Here is a 15,827-nt window from a genome sequence, read left to right on the forward strand (position 1 = left end):
GCCCATCAACGAGGCATTCCTCAGCCCGCCATCTTCTGTCTAGGACTTTAGCCCTTCATTGCAATCGGCCAGGGCGGTCGCCTCGTGCATCGTACCCATGCGTGCCATATTCACTGGGTCGACTTCCTCCACTGCGACCGCCAACACCACCGACCCCTCTGATACTCCTCCAACGACCATTAACACCAACGCGTCCACGCCGCTGGTATCGTCGCCTCCTACGCCCACGGTCTCGATTTCCTCTCCAGACGACCATCTACCACGACGCATCAAATCAAAATCGTCCCTACGGAGTATACGGAGTTTCGGGAGCAGCCATAACGAAGACGAAGCTGATGATAGTTCCGACGCTGGACTAGATAAAAACCTCGTCCGTCCGTCTATCCTTCGTCGCTTATCTCCTGGGCTAGCGGCTCGCGTGAAGCTACTAGACGGTAGTAACGCCAAAGTCACAACCCCTTCCCGTGTCCCAGGGGCTGTTGGTCGGATTCCGGAGGAGCAGCTCAAGGAGCTCGACAACCTTCACCAGGAGCGGTCCATTAAAATCGAGAGGAAAGGTCGCAGTTGGAATGTTTTACAGGGTTTAAATAAAGAAAAGGGGCAGCAAGGCGCTTCCGATCACCTGGAAGTGCTGGAATCAGACTGGGACAGGGAAATACCGGTTGAACATATTCAACAGCAAGAACCAGAGTCAGAACCAGAACCAGCGCCAGAGCCAGAGCTAGAGTCACAGCCACAACAACAGCAACAACAAGAAGAACCAGAGCCAGAACCAGAACAACAGTCAGCACAGGCCTCACCGACAGTTGTAGACAGGGTCGAATCACTTGCAGATTTGGGCGGGGATCACATTGAAGTTACACCTGTGGATACGGGTGAGGTGGCTTCTCCGCACGAAACCCCTGCATCTGAAGTACAAGAGGTCGAAGGTGCTACAGCGGCCATGTCGGCCGTTTCGCTTGCTCCGACACCATTGGCCCCTGAGCCAGAACAGGTTTTAAACACAGAAAATCCAAGTGATTTCGAAAAATATGTCCAAAGCACCACTGAAGACGACGAAGAGCATCCCCCGCCCCCACCTCCTAAGGACTCTCCACCTCCCCCGTCCAGTGCGACATCGTCACAGTCTTACTTCAATCCAAGGGGTCTCCAACGCACGGAATCAATATATTCATTCTCGCGAGCCTCTTTCAGCAATCAACTCTCTCAACTCACATCCATCTCCCTTCCTCAACCTTCATCACTGGAAGCCAGTATCTCTGGGATATCGAATGCTCCGGCAGCTGTCAAGGCTCTTACAAGCGCAGCCGAACAGATTCAAATATGGATTCGAAAAGCAACCGATGTATTAGGTGGATTGGATGCCGAGGATGATGTGGAGTGGGCAGCAGCTGGCGGACGAGAAGGTTTGGACGGTGTAGATAATGCCATCGCAAGATTTGAGAGCCTGGTTAATGTCTACGTGAAAGCTATCGAGGATGTGCAGCTACGGGATGATATTGGAAATGTCAGCACGGACAGTCTGAACACTATCGTCATCCAAATGGAGAGCATTTTGCGCAACTGGGTACATATCAAAGGCAGCCTTAAGGGCGTCAAGGGGCAAGTAGAACTTGCGATGGAGTGGGAAGAGCTGTGGGGTACCGTGTTAGGAGACGTCGGGTTGGAAGCTGACAGCCTTGGTCGACTGATTTTCGAAATGGAAGAAAAGCGGCACTGGTCCATGTCGGCGGAGCAAGAGTCAAGCAATGGACTTGATATCAACGAGCTGGAGACGATCGTGGAAGAAACCCCATCGAACGGACATATGGCTTCGAATAAACGATTCAGCGTGGGCCCCATTTTTGCAACACCGACACTGGACACGCCTATAATTCAAACCCCCCAGGATGACTCCAGCCACTCCAATCTTATGGCTTTGTTTGCCCGTATGCAACCTCTCAGAGCGTCTTTGGATTTCTTGCCGATGAGGATGTCCATGTTTCAGGCGCGGGCCGAATCGATCTTTCCGAGCGCTTGTCAAGAATTGGAGGAACGGCGAAGTGGGTTGGAGAAAAGCTACAAGGCTCTCGAGACCGACGCAGAATCCTTGCGCAAAGAACTCAGTGAGGACCGATGGATCCTTGTGTTCCGCAATGCAGGTGGTCAGGCACAGAAGATGTTTGAATCCGTGGAACGAAGCATCTCTAAACTCCAGGAAGGGTTAGAGACCGGTGCTCATCTGAACAACCCTGCCGGGTTAACCAAGCGTATCGAGAGCTACGAAGCTAAGAAGCTGCATTACGTGCCTGCCATTGAGCGTGTGGTTACTATCATCCAAAAGGGTGTAGATGATCGGCTGACGGTCAACGGCGAGACGCTTAGGTTACTATCTGACATGATGTCGAGAACCGATGCGCTGAAAGCAAGCATCAGAGTGATGGACTCATCGCTGGACGATATGAGTTTTGTCAGGGGTCAGCACTTGCGCGACTCCATCTCAAGCATTGTCACCATGGACAGTCCGGCCACAACCAGTGTCCCCGATACGCCGGGGAGTTCTCCTGCTTCGTCGGTAGTCATGACACCTGCCAACGGCCTCAAAGGATCAGCGACACCTATGGGAACCTCCAGCCGCCGGGCTAGCTCCGTAGGCAGCTCAACCGCCCGGGCAGCTATGTCCAAGGTGCGAAGATACTCAGGCTTGCCTCAGGCCGCGGCGACCCTGACGAACAGGAAATCCTCAATCCCCAAACCTTTGAGTGGGACGCCGTCCCCAACCAAAAACCGTGCAGTGACACCTACGCCAGCTTCCCGGAGGATGTCACGCGTTCCGCAATCTCCAATCCCTAATCGCCCACGATGGAACGGTAGCACGAACACCAACGACTTGCAAGTCGGCCATCTCTCCAGGCCTTCAATGTCAAACCTATCTCAGCACCGCAAGTCGTCTGCGCCAGGTCACATATCGCGGCCGTCATCGACTCTCCCGTTGCCCAACCCTTTCCGTCGGGACCAATCCGTCTCTCCCGCTCCACCAGCGGCAAGGTCTGCTAGTCGAGTATCCAGCAGACTTGCATCCCGTAGCCCCGCACCTGCACGGATGGCATCGCCGACGCCGACCCGTTCGATTCTTGATCCGCCTCCGTACAGTAAGCTCCGGAAACCGCCAGTTCCGACAGGCATGTCAAATGCGCCTCGCAACCGATCAAGCTTTGCTGGCACAAGCTTTAGTCGAAGCGTGTCGCACAATCAAGATACCGGAATGATGAGTCCTCAGAAGACTGAACGGCCGGGCACTTCGCTTGGCCATTCGGCGAACCGGCGCATCAGCTTGCTTCCTTTGCCCAAGGGCCGATCCGGCCGGGACAGCGCTGCGGGAAGCCGTCCGGTAGATAACCGGCCAAAATGGCGATAAGCAGGCTAATTTTTTTGGTATACATGCTTGTTGAAGGCGAATCTTTTTCCATTTCTCCCTGGAGCTTTCTCTATCTTTTTTTTAATAAATATGCGATGTTTTATCTTTGCTGAACGACGGGAACAGCAGACCATGTCCACACCACTTGCATTATTGTTTACGGCGCGGAATACCTGACCTCATGGATTTTTCTTCTCTCCCACTTTCTTTTCCCTCCCTCCGATGCATTTGCAGATAGCCCGGTGCTTGTGGCGTGTCATCTATTCAGATTCTTCGAGGGACTAACCATTTCGTGTGATTCCCCACTCGCATTTTGAGCGTTCAATGTATTCTTGTCATTTGTATCATTGTCATCATGTATTTTCTGGGCTGTAGACAATTATATCCATTCATTTACAGGAGTTATTCTGGTTTATCATATATGTACGATCATGAATCAAACTTCCTCCCAATGATAAGGGCATCGACCAATTTGTCGCTGTTAGCCAAACGCCCACACTCAGGCACTCGTCCGATGGTTTTGAAGCCAAGCTTCTCCCAGATCTTGATCGAGGCGACGTTGTTTTCAAAAACCAGGTTGAACACGGACGATTTGTATCCCTGGGCATGTTAGCTGCCTCCCATAGCCATAGGAAAGGTAAACATACCAATTTAGGAGCAAAATCCAGATAAGTCTCTCCCATCACAATTCCAACACCCCGATTCCTAGCAGCAGGAGTAGTGAAGAAGCCCGCATTGCAAATATGCGAGCAGCGACCTAATATCATCAACACCACAATCCCCGAAATAAACAAAACAAAACCAAAAGGAAAACATACCAGGATAATTCGGCTTGATATAAAACGTCCCCAAACAATCCTCCTCCCACTTCCTCCCTTCCCGAATCTCCTCTTCCTCCCCCAACAGCGCCACAACCGCAAACGTCCCAAACCAGTAATCAGCAAACTTGTCCAGACTCATCGGCTCCTCCATGGGATACGTGGACCCAGACTCGATCTCGGCGCTGAATTCGCCATGCAGCAGCTTCACCAGGTCCTGGGGGATACTCTGGGATCCGTGAGCGATGGGGTAGAGAGTGACGGGGTTACCGTCTTTGAGGGTGGCATGGCGGGGTTGCAGGAGGGGGGCAGATTGCAGGGCTGAAGATGGAGGGGGGTTTTTGGTGCTGGGGTCTTCGAGGAGGGCGGGCATTTCGATTTAATTTAATTGCTTTTTAACTTCTTTTTGCTTTGATTTTGTTATGTATGAGTTTGTTTGCTGCAGGTACTCTTCTGTACTCTGCAAGGAACAATTGGCGGTTGAAAATTAGAATGGATCAATCCTTGTATGGGGATCTATATATGCAGCGATTAGTCAGCCCATGTCGATAGAAGGGCGTAACAGTGGATATTGACGTTTTTCGTGATGATATGCTTGGAATTGGTCTATTCCTGTGAAAATGAATAATAATAATACAGCTATAGAGTACATAGACTGCATGGCAAGGAAAGAATCGATCCCATATCGGAGGAAATCCGACCCAGTAATAGTGACTTGCAGTCCACCTATATCAATCCAATTGATTTTATTATACATCAAACGCCACGCTAGAAGACATGCAGTGCCAATGGCATCACCAGTACGCAATGCCATTGGAACAAACAAAACCAATCCGAGTAGTATATATACACTGATGAGCATGTCGGTCAAGTCGATCGAGTCTGTCATCTTGGCGCCAATCGAGCCAGAATGTATGTCATTTCTGACATCCAGCGACATTTGGCAGTCCCAATTCCCGCTGATTAGGTCGATCTGCAGCAATTGAATCCATTGCCGTCGAATGTTCAAAGTCGACCTTTCTGACGTATGGTAGTCTGTCCTAAATTCGGACACAGATCACTCATTCTCTCCACCATCTTTGTTCTTGATCGCCTGCATCAACTCATAAAGCTGTCCAAGTTGCTGATCTGCATTCAAACACTCAACCATTAGCAACCGACTCATCTCAGCAATATACCTCATGTAAAAAAAACATACCACTCATCTTATCCACCTTGGCCTTATCCAACTTATCCCCAGCCCATTGGTCACCTTCCAATTTCTGCGCATAGAGCTGCCACTCGGTCAAGAAACCAATCTAAAACATCGTCAACACCCATCCATTAAACCCTCAACCCAAAACCAAACATACAATATGCAACGGATTCTCGACATCCTTGTGTGCCCTAAACTCGCTCTTCACGTATGAATCCCCCAACACCCGCATTTCGGGCTCCAGTTTGCGACGGTGAACGCGGAGAATGCGGCGGTACAGCGGGAGAGGCGGAAGGAGGGCGAGAGCTTCGGTGAGGCTGGATTTCGAGCCCATGGAGGATGGGGTTGCCATCAGTAATCGCTGAAAGACACGCATTGTGATTTGATTTTGTTCGCGATGCTGAGAATGAGATGCAAGAGGTGTAGGTTGGAAAATTGTCGGGGTGGGAGCGTTGGGTTGGTGATGGTTACTGCCGCGGTTAAAGACGCATCCCGGAAGGCGGCGAGAAAACGTCGAATCACAGCTTCGGGATTGATTCGAGGCAACCGATATTGAAGATATTCATATTTTTATATCGGAGTTCAGATTGTATTGGATTTGGTTGGATTGAAGAGAGGGAACTCCAGAAAGAGAATCAAAGCAAAGCATTCTTTTACTATTGAAAAGAAAGACAGGGAAATAAACCCCCACGGAAGGCTGCCATACCCCACCACGATTGACGATAACTGCTCTATCAACTTGAATTGCCAATATAAAAAGAAGAATAAGAAGAAATCAAAATGCTCCCTACACCGTCTACATCCCACGTCTCATTTGACACCATCTACGAACCCTCTGAAGACTCCTACCTCTTCCTCGACACACTCTCTTCAGCATCCGAATCAACCTGGCTCTCAAACCGATTTAGCACCTCATCTCAAGACTCTACCTCGCCCCTCGTCGTCGAAGTCGGAACCGGCTCCGGCGTCGTCCTGGGCTTTGTCGCAGCCAACTCGCAAGAGATCTTTGGCAGACGGGATATTCTCGCCCTGGGGACAGACGTGAACCGTAATGCCTGTCTAGCGACTCGGGAGACGGCCAAAAAGGCAATTCAAGAACGACAGTATGATGAAAATGACTCTTCATCGGCGACATCGCCCGAGAAAACGGTGTATACTGCCTCTCTGATGGCGGATTTATGCACCCCGCTTCGGCCTGGCAGTGTCGATGTCCTCATGTTTAACCCCCCATATGTTCCCTCGGAAGAGTTACCGCGTTTACCCTCATCTGAGGAGCAAGAGGCTGCTCCGTCGGCGGCCATGTCGAGGTCTGCCAAGTTCGAGAGTGACTCGTATTTTCTGTCGTTGACGTATGCCGGTGGGGTGGATGGGATGGAGACGACGGATCGGCTGTTAGAGGCTATTCCGGAGATCTTGCATCCTGTTCGTGGTGTGGCGTATGTGCTTCTCTGTGCGCAGAACCGGCCAGAACAGGTCAAGGAGAGGATTCGTGGATGGGGAGGTGGATGGATGGCCGAGACGGTTGGGAATAGTGGGAAGCAGGCTGGATGGGAGAAGTTGGTGATTATCCGGATATGGAGGGATATTTAAGATCGGGATTTATAAACGAAAGCAAAATACATGTACATAAATAATATAGACGTCGCCAATATCAGAGAGAAAATGATTTCATTTCCAATGGATTATATCTCAATTGACGAACGGAAGTATCGTTGATGATGTCCTATATCTGAACACCACCAGATTTGATATCGACAACCGTTCTTTTAGCCTTTCTGTCTTTCTTCAGGATATCACAGCCTGACATCGGCCATCTGCTGTGTTCGCATGCTTCCATCGTGGATTTCCAACAGCCAGAACTTGGGTATAGCCGCAACCTCCGCATTCATAGTGCATATCATGTCTCAGGAGATATCCTCGTTTTCGTTCTCTTGTCAATCGCCATCACCACGTCGACTCATCCTGACAAGCCTCTCAAGTCGACATCGAAAAACCCCAGTCACAGTCCAGTCACAGGAGAAAGGGAGATTTGATAGAATTATTGCCTTTTTTTTGCCCATCACACAGAAGATGCAGAAAAACAACAACACAGGAAAAAAGAAAATAACAGCCCTGACTGAGAATGACAAACCGAACGAAAATTGGCATATGATATCACACACAAATAAAAAACTCCCTCTCTCCTCCCTCCCATTTCACAACGGAGTAATTTCTAGTAAGAATTAAAACAAAAAACCCATTTTGCTTTTTTTCAAAAAAGATATTTTCAAATTTTCTTTCCTTAGAATCCTCTGCCCCGGCCGCGGCCACGGCCACGACCCCGTCCACCTCGTCCACCAGGACCACCACCACGGCCGCCCCGGCCGCCGCGGTCCGCTTCCTTGCGTGCCTTGTTCTTGGGTTTGGGCTGGTCGTCCACGAGCAGAGTATCCAGCGGCAAGCTGTCGGGGAGGATGTAGTACCGGATCGTGGAGCCACGGATGTTAATCGTGTCTAGGGAGATGGGGTCGCGGCCTTTGGGGGTCATCTTGACGGTGCGCAGGGAGGTGTTCATCTGCGGCGACACGGAGGTGATGGTGCCGTGAAGGATTGTGCCTGGATTAAATACATGTTAGGGTCTTGGGAGTTGCTTTTTTTTGCGGTCCGTGGGATTTGGATGTATTTGGCGGGTGGTGGTAGCTCGAACGAAGCGGTGGAATGAGGGGGACTAACCATTCTTCAACTCGATAGTCACCGTCTCATTGGCGCATTTCATCAAAAACCTGCAATGCAATACCGCCGTCAGTATATACACAGCAAAAACCAGTAGCCTTGGGAGTAGATGAAGGGAAGCTCCAACAGCCAGTAACCAACTCACCGGACGAGCTTCATTTTGGATGGGACGCGCCGATACGCACGTGCGGTCGTGTCGAGGAAAAATTAAATACGTATGCGGATTCAGCGGGTGTCGACCGGCTAAGATTGTAATAGATGATTCCTCCAAGGCCTCTTTCTTGCGAGCTGGTTTCTCAGTGGTGATGGCGGCTCATCAGAGGCTGAGGAGGAACTGGAGACCTCCGACCCACGTGACGTGGATATAATCCCGCTGTTTTAGCGCCAAAGGTACTTACTCCTAACATTACAAGGCGTATGCCATATTGTTTTTAGAAATTAGTCTCATATAAGCAAGAATCAAGCTCAAGGTACGGATAGATTGTTATGCTAATCATCTCTATTCAACCGTTCGCTAAATGGTATCTCGAGGAGAACAAAAGCAAACCGCCAACGCCAGTTAGGAAGAAAAAAAGAACGAATCAATAAAAATGCGTAATGTCATGGACAGCTTCACAAAGTCCCATGCCGCGCTTTAAAGATGGATATCTTGTCATCATAGAATAGAATCTCCCGTAGTCGAAAGATAGCCTGCGATCTGCTACTGTCAGACCCGGTCTCGTCTTCATCCGAGGATGCTTGGTCGTCAGATAATTCCGAGACTGAATCCAGACTGTTGTCCTCACCGTCGTCATTGGAATCATCGTCATCAATATCGGACCCTGCCCAGCCGTTACCAGGTGGAGCAAATGCATCACTATGCGTGTCATCCGCGTCAACAAAGTACTCGTCTTTATCACCGCGTTTACCCTCAAGTATTTCGAAGCATTTCGACGTGATTCCTACGTAGCCAATTCCGACCTCAGGTCGTATGGTGACAATATCCAGCACCTGAAGGGCAAGTTCTTTTGGATCCCGATACATGTGACCCATTTTGGGTATGTGTAGAGCGCGAAGATGAGGTATATATGGTAGTCTTTGTAGGAAGAGGTGCTATTTATGATCAGCAAAAAGGTAGAAATAAAGAATAGAGAGAAAAAAACCTACCCAGTCCGTTGAGTGCATGGCCATGGAAAGCTCACGGAGCCGAGGCATGCGTCCACTGGTAATAAAAGAGATCATCTCCCGATTGAGCATCCACTTGCGCCAACGATTGGTGCTCATCTCAGTCCCGTTCGAGGAACGCTCGGTGCTGTCAATGAGAACCTTTCTCAAACTCATCCTATGCTTGCGAAGCACATTCCGGTAAATCGCATCAATGTGAACGATAGAATCGTACATGGGAGCCTCGTGCAAAAACAAACTTTCCAGTGTATTTGGCGCAATTGCATCCTTGATAAACAACAGAAGATAAGGAGAAACCGTATCAGTATGCAGATGCTTGATCTTCAAAGGAAACTCGGGCGGAGAGTTACTGCCCTTATACCTAGAAGACCGGCTCAAACTAGAGGGGGTGTATTGGCGGCGAAGAGCTCTCCATAGCTTCTCATGTCCTTCACAGCGAAGAATAGTAAGCGTAGTAATTCGGGTCCAATCAAAAACCTGCAAAACAGCTGGGATCGAAAGAGCAACACGCTCCAGTTCTAGGATCTCCAGTTTCAGCTTCTGCTGTTGATTTTCAGTACTAGAATCCGACACATGAGAATATGGTTTTTCCAAGGGCCTGCTTGGACTTTGTGATGAATGTTTGTTATCGGAAAGGTCGATCGATGGATGTGGAGCTGTACTTGCTGAATCAGGAGTATTCACAACATCGGGTTCTTCACCTGTAGTTGACGAGTTTTGTACCGAATCTCCTGCCGACAGAACCAGATCATTTATCTGTTGCAGAATTTGACTATCGGTAGCATCATTAATTGGGTCTTGAGATCTTGACGGCGAGTCTCCAGTTGTTGAACTCGGGCACGAGGGGGTATCAGGCTTGTTCGTCAACATTCCAAGCACGCCACCAACTCTAGGCCACCCGGTTGAAATGTTGACAGAGGAATCTTGTTCAGATGGCCCGTCACCTAGTGGTTTCAGCCAGTCTGCCTGGTACACTTTTGAAGATATACCAATGCGTAACTCCTTTAACCGATCTCGGGAACGATCAATGAGCACAGCCATCTCCTCGAGATACGACGGTTCATCAATGTCTAGGACAGTCAAACTCTTGAGAGGAGGTAATATAGACAGAGAAGGATATTCGACGTGCCCGTACTTCTGAGCCAAGGGCGGCACAGCCATAGAGGAAGCTAAGGATCCAGCGCCCGAAAGCGCCAACGTAGAGACCGCTGCTGCTGGGATACCAGACAAACAGCGATGGGCATTTTCGGAATTATCATGCCATCGGACCCAGACACGTTCCAGACGGCATTCATGCCCCGGTCGGTTTGCAAGCGAAGAAAGCGCAATCCACACATCCCTCAATACTCCAGTCGGCATGTCCCAGACGAAGGTCTCCAGGTTGATCATCCTAGCGATAGCTAGTGCAACCAATGTCCCGAGCATCTTCCCTGTCTCCTTCGTCACGGAGTACTCCTGGACCCAGATCAACGGGCCATTTCCCACCGAAAACTTGCGTGTATATTGGGCATAATAATTTCCCCGCCGTATACGAGGTACGCCATTCGTCTCAGACGAACTCGAAGCAAAGTGATGTTGATGATCATTACATCCACAATGTGGGCATGGGCTGACCGGTCGGTAAGAAGGAGGCAGTTGGTGGAAGATATCTTCACCCAGCACCAAGGTTGCGAGGCCGTAGGAGAGAGCATCCACCCCGACGGGATGGTCGGAGGATGATAGTGTATCGGGCCATACGATGTCAAATCGAGAATACATATGAGGAATGGCCAAAGAATGAAGAGCGGAACACGTCAGAGCCAGCGACGTCAAATCATTAGTGTGTGTCACCTGTGTATTACAAGAAGTACGCATTAGAATCAAGCAAGACAAAACCCAAAACATCACGCTGGTCATCCAATATCGCTCGTACCTCTTTAATAATATCTTTCAGAATATCCATAGGCAAATCAAGTAAATGCAGAGGCTTCGAGTCCCTACCCGTAGATAAGGTCGAGGGAATCGCAAAATCATTGTGAACGACTTTCTTCTCGTTATCATGATCATGATCATTATCCGTCAAAGAAACAGCCTGCCGGAGACTATAATCCTTCGACTCCGTCATCGTAACTTGTGTCGACCCCTCCATGCCCACCGTCTGTTCCTCAGACCCCGCTGAAGTCGTACTAGCACTGGAGGAAATGGACTCGTCATCTGACAACGGAGCTAGATCAGAGCTAACTCTGTACTGCGCACACGTACTGGACTCGGCCATAGTATCGATATGAGTTGTGGAAGAAACAATACACTAATAGGACGCCCACGGTTTGTATTCCCTTGTTTGTTTGTTGATGTTGATGATGTTGTTGGGTATGAGGAAGCTGCAAGAATCACCCGACCGTTGATGTTTTAGCAACGGATACCAGCGGTAAAACTAACAGTCTTGTAAGACGGTAAATGAGAGTTGAATCAAGGAATGTAGTTAACTCTGTTGGGATCATGCAATATGCAGGCGGTAATAGATGGATGAGGAGCTGCCAATTACAGACATATGCTGATCAGCAGAGACATATTCCGTATCAGGTCTCACCCTGGAGGTTCGAGACGAGATTTGGAAGGTCTGCCCGCAAGAAAAGAGCGTCACGAACGCTCGACATGAAGCTACAGACAAAGCCGCCAGATGTGGGGGAGAAGAGGAGCAGGAGATGATGATGCCTTGGGGGGACGAGAGGACGCAAGGCGCCGTTGCCACGCTAGCCGCTTTGGGACGGTAGCTTTCCCCGGACGCACGTGCCATTTGGAGATAGTGGGATGTCTAAATAGATAGATTGAATGATGGAATAAATGCAAATAGAATTATGGCTAAATCAGACTAATTAACAGAAACAAATGGAAAGTCATTTCAATCCAGAATCCTCATGTAGAACATCACAGACTCTGCCCACAAACCCCTCAAGACCCGAAGGTGATACAGAGCCAGAAATAGCTGGTGAACTCAGGGACATTCCAGGCATGAGAAGAACTCGAGATCCAACTTCAACCCATTCTACTGACGTGACAAAGGAGAAAGCTATTTTGATATCTCCTTGCTCGGGGTTATCAGAAGAACTTATCACCTTGTTGACTTCAGCACCAGATTGATCGAGGTTCTTATCCTTTTCTTTGTCCGGGCTGTCGCCATCAAAGCTGAAGAATTCCGGTTCCGTAGGCGATGGTGGAGACGATATGACCTCGTTTTCTGCCAGGGTCACACAGGTCGCCTTTACAGTAGTGCGAATATTGGCAATGTAAACGATGGCATTTCCACCCAGGAGCAAAGGCGGCGACGCCGACGAGGAAAACTCGCTAGATGGAAAGGTGGCGACAAATCCTGTGTGAAAGAGCAAAGTTTTGGGAATTGAAGGAGACGGATAGAAGCTTGCCAGGACCGTGCCCTTTCGAAGTCTGCCTAGCCGTGGGGGCTGATCATCTTGAGGCGAAGGAACCGGCTCAATACCAATGGTACCCACTTGGTCCTGAGTAAGCTTGCGGACCGACAGCCTGAGAAATCTGACGCTGACGACACGAACTCGTTGCCACTGTGCCTGGGCAGGGAAAGATGCCTTGCCGGAAAGGAATCCCTGGGTAAAGGAGGTGGAGAACTCTCCAGACGATGATCTGCTTCGGAGTGCCCGGTCATGCATCGGCGTATCCGAATGCTGTTCGGACCGGCTCCGCAACTGGGTATTGGTATTGGCGTGATCTGTCTGCGTATTGGCCAAAAGAGGACCAATGACCAGTTCATCTCCTACCGAGATGGCCCCATACCGGACTAGACCGCATAGCACAACGCCCTGGTTTTCCTCGGGAGTTTGTTGGGAAGACATCGAATAGACTTTGGACGGAGGAATAGCAAATACCTCATCAATATCGAAGATATTGGCAGGAAGGTGCTGGGAAGGCGTAGTGTTGGGCAAGCTAATGCTCCTCATTGGAGGCCTCTCAGGGACGGGAAGGTGCCGAAGAAAGGCATGTAACTTGCCAATGCCCGAGCCATCGACTGCACTTGTGAGGACTATAGGAACCGTCGAAGATAGATCCCCATCAGTCCCATCGATTATTTTCTTTACTTCCCGGGTGTCCGTTTCATCTATTTGCTGCAGATCAACGCTCTTGCCAACAGGCAGCATTGCAGGTTTTTTGCCGGCGAGTTTCAGCGCTGACAGAACTTTGGTGAGATTGTTTCTCAAACCTGCGCGAGAGGCAAGGTCCATCTTGGTTATTAAGACCACAATGGGGACCTCCAGCTTGATGCAAAGATCCAAATGCGACAGTGCCAAACTGATATCCGTAGCCTCTGCAGGACTACCGGATTCGAGTGTAGACCCATCCTCGCAATTTGCTGGAATGCAAAGCATCACATAATGGGGAGCCCAGCTGACCAGGCCTCTTAGCGTAGATTTCAAGTAGCGAACAGATCCGGGAAGGTCAGAGACAAAGGCTAGACGCCCACCATTCGAGGCAGCATGGATATCATCCCAGGCTGCAACATTGCCAGAGGCATAGTTGATAACATCGACTGCTTCAGATGGTGTATCGGCATACCCGATCAGCTCTTGCGCAACGGAACTGGTGATCCCGGACGATATCTCATGGCGGTGCTTGAGAAGACTGAGCCTGCTCGTTCCTCGTCCATTATCAAGCACAGATGATGTCAATGTACCCAGCAGTGATGACTTTCCAGCCGTACTAGGACCAGTGATGGAGACACGAATCTGCTCAGTCCTTGAGCGATCATCCTCCTCAACTTGTTTCTCTGCATCGCAACATATCTCTTCAGCCGAGGCAGACACATTATAAAAGTCCAAATCCGGACTAACAAGAGCCTCCGCAACCCAAAGACCCTCCGCATGCACCTTGATAGCCTCCGAATCATCCTCCCATTCACACCTCCCAACAACCACCCTGCGGAGAACCTCCACCTTACAGCCCAAACTAGCCGCCATGATCTGCAAAGTAGCCAGACTCTCCTCAATCTCATCCTGCGTAAGCCCTACAAACGTCCCATCATCCGCCACCCCAATCTCATAAAGAGCACCTTGGCTCTCTTCAAGACCAGGAAGTAGGCGAGCCGGCTTTGGAGGAACTCCAGGCTGCGTAGTTTCCGGGAGAACAGGCAACACCAGATTACCAGTGGCAGACGAATGAAATGGCGACGACTGCTGTAGCCGCCAAAGCAGCTGAGTCGTCAACTGTTGTAATCGCTGCTGACGACTCTCTATCGACTTCGTCTGAGGCGGTTTCGAAGTCGTCCCTTCATAGCTCGAAGCCGTCGGGTTCGAAGTCGACAAACTCACTCTGGAATGATACGAGCCACCGACAACATGACCAGTGGACATGGACGTGTAAAATCGACGAGGACGTAAGAGCAGATGCAACTTGTACTCGGTGGGACCTTCCTGAGGCTCTGGTTCCAGCTTGGTAATCCCATAATCAGCCAGGGAGTCGGGATCGCCGCGGTCCAGATTGGTATTTGAACGAGTCCTAGTAGCTAGTCCTCTCCCAGTTGAGGCCTGGGGAGTGGACGATCCGGACGTGGACCATGGCGACGACACCCTTGGAGGGTCTGGGTCATAAGTAAAGACCGATGCCATGTTATGTATCTTTAATAGATTGAAAGTTTTATGATCGCACGAAAGCACTTAGAGCAATAACTGACGCCGTAACATGCGATAAGGTAATAAACAATATAAGACTTCACCTATGCCGTAGAGTAATAAAGTCATCTTGCGGGGAATACAAACGGGTAGACGAAATGGAAGGCACGAATTGGCCGTGAAAAAAACAGACTCTTCTGATCAGGATGAAAAGAATAAAAGAGAGAAGTCAAGATCAGCAGAAAGACAACATCCTGAAGATGAGTCACGCGTTCCTGAATTCTGGAAGGATTCAGCATGGATCGATTGAAAGTACGTCGATGGTCATGTGATCGGTGATGTCAACACGTGCCTAAAATGTCTTTGCTCAGCCTCAGGCAGTTGCATTATTGGCGCTAACCCGATCTGGTATATACTTTTGCTTCCCTGTTCGTTGTTCACGTGACATTCTTTATATTAGCCCAGCTATTGCATCAATTTAACTTCAAAAGGTTAAGAAATGGATACTCCCCTATCTCTAGTATTGGAGCGGCTCTTGGGGGCTCATTATCCCATTGGATCTACTTCAGCCATGGCAAGCATCATATGCAGGGACCATTGTTTCTACAGCGCATCTTTTCCTCACCATTTGTTATCTCAGCTGGGTTGTACATATACCTCTCTTTAAGTGCGATATCATCAGTGTTTTGGGGAGTAACAATCCCAGCCTCGTATCGGCGGCACTAATTCTAAACTACGACGTAATTTCGCACCGAGCGAGGATGACTCGAAACTGATGAATGGGACGGTCGATGCATTCTGTGTTTTGGTTGATGATTTGGAGTTGGTTTTTAGTGCTCGCACTACTTAGACTACTACTTATGTTTTAGAGATAGATGTATGGGTAGGGAGATGTAGATAGTATATATCAGTCTAAATTCATTATT

General features: G+C 49.5%; 7 protein-coding genes across 7 annotated transcripts; 2 read left to right on the plus strand and 5 right to left on the minus strand.

Annotated features, from left to right (window-relative positions):
* Positions 1-118: 118 nt before the first annotated feature.
* On the plus strand, positions 119-3,370 carry ASPWEDRAFT_83536 (KAR9 family protein; the record flags this gene model as incomplete). The annotated part of the gene is made up of 1 exon (XM_040839569.1): positions 119-3,370. A coding segment is annotated over one exon (3,252 nt), but the record flags the coding sequence as incomplete, so codon positions are not given.
* Positions 3,371-3,611: 241 nt separating this feature from the next.
* On the minus strand, positions 3,612-4,669 carry ASPWEDRAFT_719999 (GNAT family N-acetyltransferase). Its single transcript, XM_040839223.1, has 3 exons — positions 4,216-4,669; positions 4,045-4,154; positions 3,612-3,997 (listed from the first exon to the last, which is right to left on the minus strand). Exons 1-3 carry the CDS (start codon positions 4,586-4,588, stop codon positions 3,827-3,829), a joined length of 654 nt encoding a protein of 217 aa, XP_040684291.1. The 5' UTR covers positions 4,589-4,669; the 3' UTR covers positions 3,612-3,826.
* A 603-nt stretch (positions 4,670-5,272) lies between these two features.
* On the minus strand, positions 5,273-5,786 carry ASPWEDRAFT_120973 (succinate dehydrogenase assembly factor 3; the record flags this gene model as incomplete). Its single annotated transcript, XM_040829035.1, has 3 exons — positions 5,273-5,343; positions 5,414-5,513; positions 5,568-5,786. The coding sequence occupies 3 exons, from the start codon at positions 5,784-5,786 to the stop codon at positions 5,273-5,275; spliced, it is 390 nt and encodes a 129-aa protein (XP_040684292.1).
* Positions 5,787-6,190: 404 nt separating this feature from the next.
* Positions 6,191-7,000, plus strand: ASPWEDRAFT_55154 (S-adenosylmethionine-dependent methyltransferase; the record flags this gene model as incomplete). Its single annotated transcript, XM_040838158.1, has 1 exon — positions 6,191-7,000. One exon carries the CDS (start codon positions 6,191-6,193, stop codon positions 6,998-7,000), a length of 810 nt encoding a protein of 269 aa, XP_040684293.1.
* A 691-nt stretch (positions 7,001-7,691) lies between these two features.
* On the minus strand, positions 7,692-8,281 carry ASPWEDRAFT_55155 (mRNA splicing protein SMD1; the record flags this gene model as incomplete). Its single annotated transcript, XM_040838159.1, has 3 exons — positions 7,692-8,005; positions 8,123-8,172; positions 8,268-8,281. 3 exons carry the CDS (start codon positions 8,279-8,281, stop codon positions 7,692-7,694), a joined length of 378 nt encoding a protein of 125 aa, XP_040684294.1.
* Positions 8,282-8,582: 301 nt separating this feature from the next.
* ASPWEDRAFT_46231 (uncharacterized protein) lies at positions 8,583-11,956 on the minus strand. Its single transcript, XM_040836721.1, has 3 exons — positions 11,199-11,956; positions 9,269-11,116; positions 8,583-9,214 (listed from the first exon to the last, which is right to left on the minus strand). Exons 1-3 carry the CDS (start codon positions 11,538-11,540, stop codon positions 8,735-8,737), a joined length of 2,670 nt encoding a protein of 889 aa, XP_040684295.1. The 5' UTR covers positions 11,541-11,956; the 3' UTR covers positions 8,583-8,734.
* Positions 11,957-12,125: 169 nt separating this feature from the next.
* On the minus strand, positions 12,126-15,198 carry ASPWEDRAFT_164966 (uncharacterized protein). The gene has a single exon (XM_040829897.1). It carries the CDS (start codon positions 14,896-14,898, stop codon positions 12,163-12,165), a length of 2,736 nt encoding a protein of 911 aa, XP_040684296.1. The 5' UTR covers positions 14,899-15,198; the 3' UTR covers positions 12,126-12,162.
* Between the last annotated feature and the right edge of the window lie 629 nt (positions 15,199-15,827).

The sequence above is a fragment of the Aspergillus wentii genome (assembly GCF_001890725.1).
Source record: "Aspergillus wentii DTO 134E9 unplaced genomic scaffold ASPWEscaffold_9, whole genome shotgun sequence".
Classification (NCBI taxonomy): domain Eukaryota; kingdom Fungi; phylum Ascomycota; class Eurotiomycetes; order Eurotiales; family Aspergillaceae; genus Aspergillus; species Aspergillus wentii.

What these genes read in the sequence shown, in the direction of transcription:
- ASPWEDRAFT_719999 (XM_040839223.1), bottom strand. Translation starts at nt 4,588, where the DNA reads ATGCCCGCCCTCCTCGAAGACCCCAGCACCAAAAACCCCCCTCCATCT. An exon ending in TATCAAGCCGAATTATCCTG is followed by an intron (nt 4,155 to 4,215) that starts GTATGTTTTCCT and finishes TGATGATATTAG; the next exon opens with GTCGCTGCTCGCATATTTGC. An exon ending in TGGATTTTGCTCCTAAATTG is followed by an intron (nt 3,998 to 4,044) that starts GTATGTTTACCT and finishes TAACATGCCCAG; the next exon opens with GGATACAAATCGTCCGTGTT.
- ASPWEDRAFT_46231 (XM_040836721.1), bottom strand. Translation starts at nt 11,540, where the DNA reads ATGGCCGAGTCCAGTACGTGTGCGCAGTACAGAGTTAGCTCTGATCTA. An exon ending in TGAAAGATATTATTAAAGAG is followed by an intron (nt 11,117 to 11,198) that starts GTACGAGCGATA and finishes TGTAATACACAG; the next exon opens with GTGACACACACTAATGATTT. An exon ending in CCATGCACTCAACGGACTGG is followed by an intron (nt 9,215 to 9,268) that starts GTAGGTTTTTTT and finishes GATCATAAATAG; the next exon opens with CACCTCTTCCTACAAAGACT.
- ASPWEDRAFT_164966 (XM_040829897.1), bottom strand. Translation starts at nt 14,898, where the DNA reads ATGGCATCGGTCTTTACTTATGACCCAGACCCTCCAAGGGTGTCGTCG.